The 5200-nt window shown below is 38.1% G+C and overlaps 1 protein-coding gene across 1 annotated transcript in view; it reads right to left on the bottom strand.

Annotated features, from left to right (window-relative positions):
* The window catches only part of ZCWPW1 (zinc finger CW-type and PWWP domain containing 1), a 26085-nt gene that overhangs the window by 14838 nt on the left and 6047 nt on the right, over positions 1–5200 (bottom strand). Inside the window, 3 exon segments of the mRNA XM_008067091.2 lie at positions 3667–3786; positions 3997–4148; positions 4446–4557. Coding sequence (XP_008065282.1) covers positions 3667–3786; positions 3997–4148; positions 4446–4557 — 384 coding nt within the window.

Below are 5200 nucleotides of genomic sequence, written 5' to 3'. Positions count from 1 at the left end.
AAACTTGAAAATCTTAAGGAAATGGAGGACTTTCTGACATCACACAACCTGCCTAGGTTGAAACAAGAAGAAATTGAGACCCTAAATAGACCAATAACTATCAAGGAAATTGGCAATAAGGAAACTACCTACAAAAAAAAAGCCCGGGTCCAGATGGCTTTCCAACAGAATTCTACAAGACATTTAAGGAGGAGCTGATACCAATCCTACTGAAGGTATTCCAGGCGATTGAGAAAGATGGAATTCTCCCCAAATCATTTTATGAAGCTAACATCACATTGATACCCAAGCCAGATAAAGACCCAACAAAGAAAGAGAACTACAGGCCAATATCTTTGATGAACATAGATGCTAAATTTCTCAACAAGATCCTAGCAAACCGAATCCAACAACACATCTCAAAAATCATCCATCATGACCAAGTAGGCTTCATCCTTGGGATGCAAGGCTGGTTCAACATTCATAAAACCATAAATGTAATTAAATACATCAACAGATGTCAAAACAAAAACCACATGATTATATCATTAGATGCAGATGAAGCTTTGGATAAAATCCAGCACCCCTTCTTGATAAAAACCTCGAACATCTAGGCATACAGGGAACATACCTCAAAATAGTAAAAGCTATCTACGAGAAACCCACAGCCAGCATACTCCTTAACGGACAAAAATTAGAACCATTTCCCCTGAAAACTGGAACCAGACAAGGATGCCCACTCTTACCCCTCCTGTTCAATGTAGTATTGGAAGTCCTGGCTAGAGCAATCAGACAAGAGAAGGTAATCAGGGGTATCCAAATAGGAAAAGAGGAAGTCAAGTTATCTCTCTTTGCAGATGACATGATCGTGTACCTTGAAAACCCAAGAGAATCTGTCAAAAACCTCCTTACATTGATAAAGGACTTTGGCAAAGTCTTAGGATATAAAATAAATGTGCAAAAGACAATTGCATTTCTTTACACCAATAATAAACAAACAGAAACCCAAATAAAAAGCACAATTCCATTCACAACAGCCACAAAAAAAATGAAATACCTTGGCATCTTCCTAACCAGAGATGTGAAAAACCTTTACAATGAAAACTACAAAACACTGCTTAAGAAATCAAAGATGACACAAACAAGTGGAAAAATATCCCATGCTCATGAATTGGAAGAATCAACATTGTGAAGATGTCCACCCTACCTAAGGCAATCTACAGATTTAATGCAATATCCATCAAATCACCAGCAACATTCTTCTCAGACCTAGAAAAAACAATACAGAAATTCATATAGAAACACAAACGACTAAGAATAGCCAGAACAATTCTCAACAAAAAAAAACAAAGCAGGCGGTATCACATTACCAGACTTCAAACTTTACTATAAAGCTATAATAATCAAAACAGCTTGGTATTGGTACAGGAACAGGCATACAGACCAATGGAATAGAATTGAGATTCTAGAAGCTAAACCTCAATTTCTCAACCAACTCATTTTTGACAAAGCCTCCACCACCTACCACTGGGGAGAGGAGAACCTATTCAGTAAATGGTGCTGGGAAAACTGACTGACTACTTGCAGAAGACTCAAACAAGACCCCTATCTGTCCCCATACACAAAAATTAACTCTAAATGGATCAGAGACCTAAATGTAAAACCTCAAATCATAAGAACCTTAGAAAATGCAGGACACACCCTTATGGAAATTGGAACTGGCATCCAATTCCTGAACAAAACCTGAAACCCACAGGCCATAAGAGATAAGATAGACAAGTGGGACCTCATTAAACTGACAAGCTTCTGCAAAGCCAAAGAAACCATCAAGAGAGCAGGGAGACAGCCTACAGACTGGGAAAAAGTATTTGCCAACTCCAGGTCCGACAAAGGCTTAACATCTTGGATCTACAAGGAACTCAAACGTGCTGAAAAGAAAAAAACAAACAACCCCATTATAAAGTGGGCAAAAGATATGAACAGACATTTCTCAAAGAAAGGCATCTGAGCAGCCAAAAGACACATGAAGCAATGTTCAACCTCACTAATCATCAAGGAGATGCAAATCAAAACCACACTGAGATACCACCTAACTCCAGTCAGAATGACAATTATCAATAACTCAAAAAATAACAGTTGCTGGAGAGGGTGTGGTGAAAAGGGAACATTCCTACATTGTTGATGGGAGTGCAACTGGTGCAACCTCTGTGGAAAACAGTGTAGCTTTTCCTAAAAGCTCTAAATATCAACCTCCCATATGACCCTGCAATCCCCCTACTGGGAATATACCCTGAAGAACTCAAATCACTCTACCAAAAAGATACCTGCACATGTATGTTTATCGCAGCACTGTTCACAATAGCAAGAACCTGGAATCAACCATACTGCCCATCAAAAGAGAACTGGATTTAAAAAATGTGGTACATATACACGATGGAATACTACGCAACCATAAAAAAGAACAAAATCATGAACTTTGCAGCAACCTGGATGGAACTAGAGTCAATAATACTGAGTGATCTCTCACAGAAACAAAGATCTGAGTATCATATGTTCTCACTCATACAGCGGACCTTGAACATCCACCATAATACGATAAAAAAAAAGACTGACAGTGGTGGGAAACTATGGGGGGGGAGGGGAAGGGAGGTGGGATTAACGGTAGTCAATAGCTGTCTGGGGACGGGGAGATACCCCTTATCAACAAGGTGCCTGAATGAAGCATATTTGTATACCTAACCCTAAACTGTACCCCACAATATCAAAATAAAAAATATTGATATTAAAAAAAGTCAAAATTAAAATATAATGTCCACTGCCCTTTAATAATCCCATTCAGCAATGGGAAGTGATTGGAAGGTTTTACTGTAAGACTAACTGCTAAAAAGCAACCAAGTATGCAGGAATTGAGTAGAAACATTTTTAAAAACACTACATGATAGCTTCATTTAAAACATTTTTTTTTTTTTAGTTGGAGTCTCACTCTGTCGCCCAGACTGGAGTGCAGTGGCCACTCCCGGCCACCGCAGCCTCAACCTGCTGGGCTCTGGCGATCCTTCCGCCTCAGCCTTTCTAGTAGCTGGAATTACAGGCATGCGCTACCATGCCCGGCTGATTTTTTGATTTATTGTAGAGATAAGGTCTCGCTGCCCAGGCGGGTCTTGAACCCGCGGGCTCAGGCAATCCACTCACCTCAGCCTCCCAAAGGCACGGGATTACAGGCTGAGCCACCGAGCCTGGCTAGAAGGGACATTTTTATATGAAATGACAAATCAGCATACTTGGCAAAATCACCTCTCTTCATTAGCGTTTACATGATGCTATTTTCAGTCTTCAGAACCATTGTTCAAGCACCCTTTTATTCCAGTTAATGTGGAAATAGTATATGAATATGTTTTGTTGGCTTGAATTTAATAAAGTTTTCCTAAGGCTTACAAATGAAAAATAAATAAATAAATAAAATGTCTGGAACATAGTAGGCAACCTAACAATTATGGATTATGTGAATAAATGACTGAATGAATGAAATCATTCTCTCTCTTCCTCAGCAGCGTATCCTCCAGCATGCAGCTGTGAGAGATTATTTATAGTCTTTGCAGAGTTTCTTCTAATAAAACTAAAACCACCTCTCTCCTTCATCTCAAATTTCCAGCCCAAGTAGGTTTTCCAAACCACAATGGAACTCACCAAAACCACTTTCCTCTCCTTTTTGGTGGTCCTTGATCTGAGAATGATCCTGAATCATTTTCTTCAGTCGATCTTTCTGTCTTTGCTCATGTCCACCTTGGACTTTCTCCATTTTCTCATCTTCTAGGAAGAAAAATCAAAACACTGGGTGGTAACATGAAGAAGATAATCTTTGTAGATAGAAAAGGTCAATGAAAGAAGAAAAAAGAATCACAGTCTCATAGTTTCCATCCTTGGGCTGAAAATTCTCAGTCTGTCCACTGTCTCATTCTCTAATTTCCTGGAGAAAGTACTTGAGCCAAGCTTCAAAATATATCTGATTATACTTACGAGCATCTTTCTTTCTTTTGCTTAAGGAAAGTCTACTGAATTTCTTCTTAGAGCGTGCAGGATCTGGCTGGCCTATCTTAGATGTTCTTAACTCAGGAACAACTTCATCTTCCCAGGAGGCTGAAATCTTTGGAATTTGAGGTACCATTACCCTCTCTCTGAAAAAGGAGATTTTTTTTTTTTAATGAAAAGGTAAAAAGGAGCAATTGCAGTACCTTTCGTTTGAAAGAACCCAAAGGTAAAAGGAAGACAGAAGAATTCTGGGCTCTCTAAGGCCTTCTGATGTCATTTTATTCATCTACTTGTCTATTTTTCCAAATTCAAAGAGGTATCATTCCTGAGTTGAAAGAAATCTATAAAGTATGATAAATTTCTAAAGATAGATAGATCACCATTTACCAATGTTAAGTTCGTTCTATGTTCAACTTGCCTCACTGAGATAAACTTACCCATTAGCATTATAAGAAGCAGACGAAATGATTCCTGGTTCCTTGTCTGATTGGGTACATATTATGGGCTGGGCAATGGAAGTCTCTGTAAAATCAAGGCCAAATCCCATCCCTCCCCCCCAGAATTACTATAAGCAGAGAAGCAATTGAAAAACTCCCCTCTATTGTTTTCTAACATGTTCATCTAAATGTATTCTCCTTGTTGCCTGAAGAGCCTGCCTTTGGCCTCCTATCATATCACAGATCTTTGCATCTTTAAATTTTCAGGAAAAACTAAAAATCTGTATCTTTCTGCAGGCCTTTCCAGATTGAGCTGGTGTGTTCCAGGACAGCCAGGTAATGATGATTTTATTTTGTGTACATCAAAAATTATATGTACTGTATTTTATATTATTTGTTCTTCAAACTCCTTCTAGGAATAGAACTACACCTAAAAATGGCTGAAATGTCAGACCATTCTCCTCAGCCTCATGATCTTATGGAAATGGCCTCAGGGCCTACTTTACAGAGTTCTTTATTCTAAAAATTAAATCTCTGAGTATATGCAAAATCAGTATTAGAAACAGAAATTTACAAAGCTAGATGGACTAAGTTCTTCATATCTGGAGAAAACAATTTATCTTTTCTAGGTAGATTGTAAACATATAGAAATGAATTTAAACTGCATTTTAAAATTGAGGTAAGATTATATTTATTTATTATTATTATTATTTTTTTTTTTTTTGAGTTGGAGTCTCACTCTGTCACCCAGACTG

Source organism: Carlito syrichta, unplaced genomic scaffold, assembly GCF_000164805.1.
Source record: "Carlito syrichta isolate Samal-C Ts95f unplaced genomic scaffold, Tarsius_syrichta-2.0.1 Scaffold106285, whole genome shotgun sequence".
Classification (NCBI taxonomy): Eukaryota; Metazoa; Chordata; class Mammalia; order Primates; family Tarsiidae; genus Carlito; species Carlito syrichta.
Note: the sequence above shows the minus strand (reverse complement) of the source record. Positions and strands in the feature narration are given on the sequence as shown.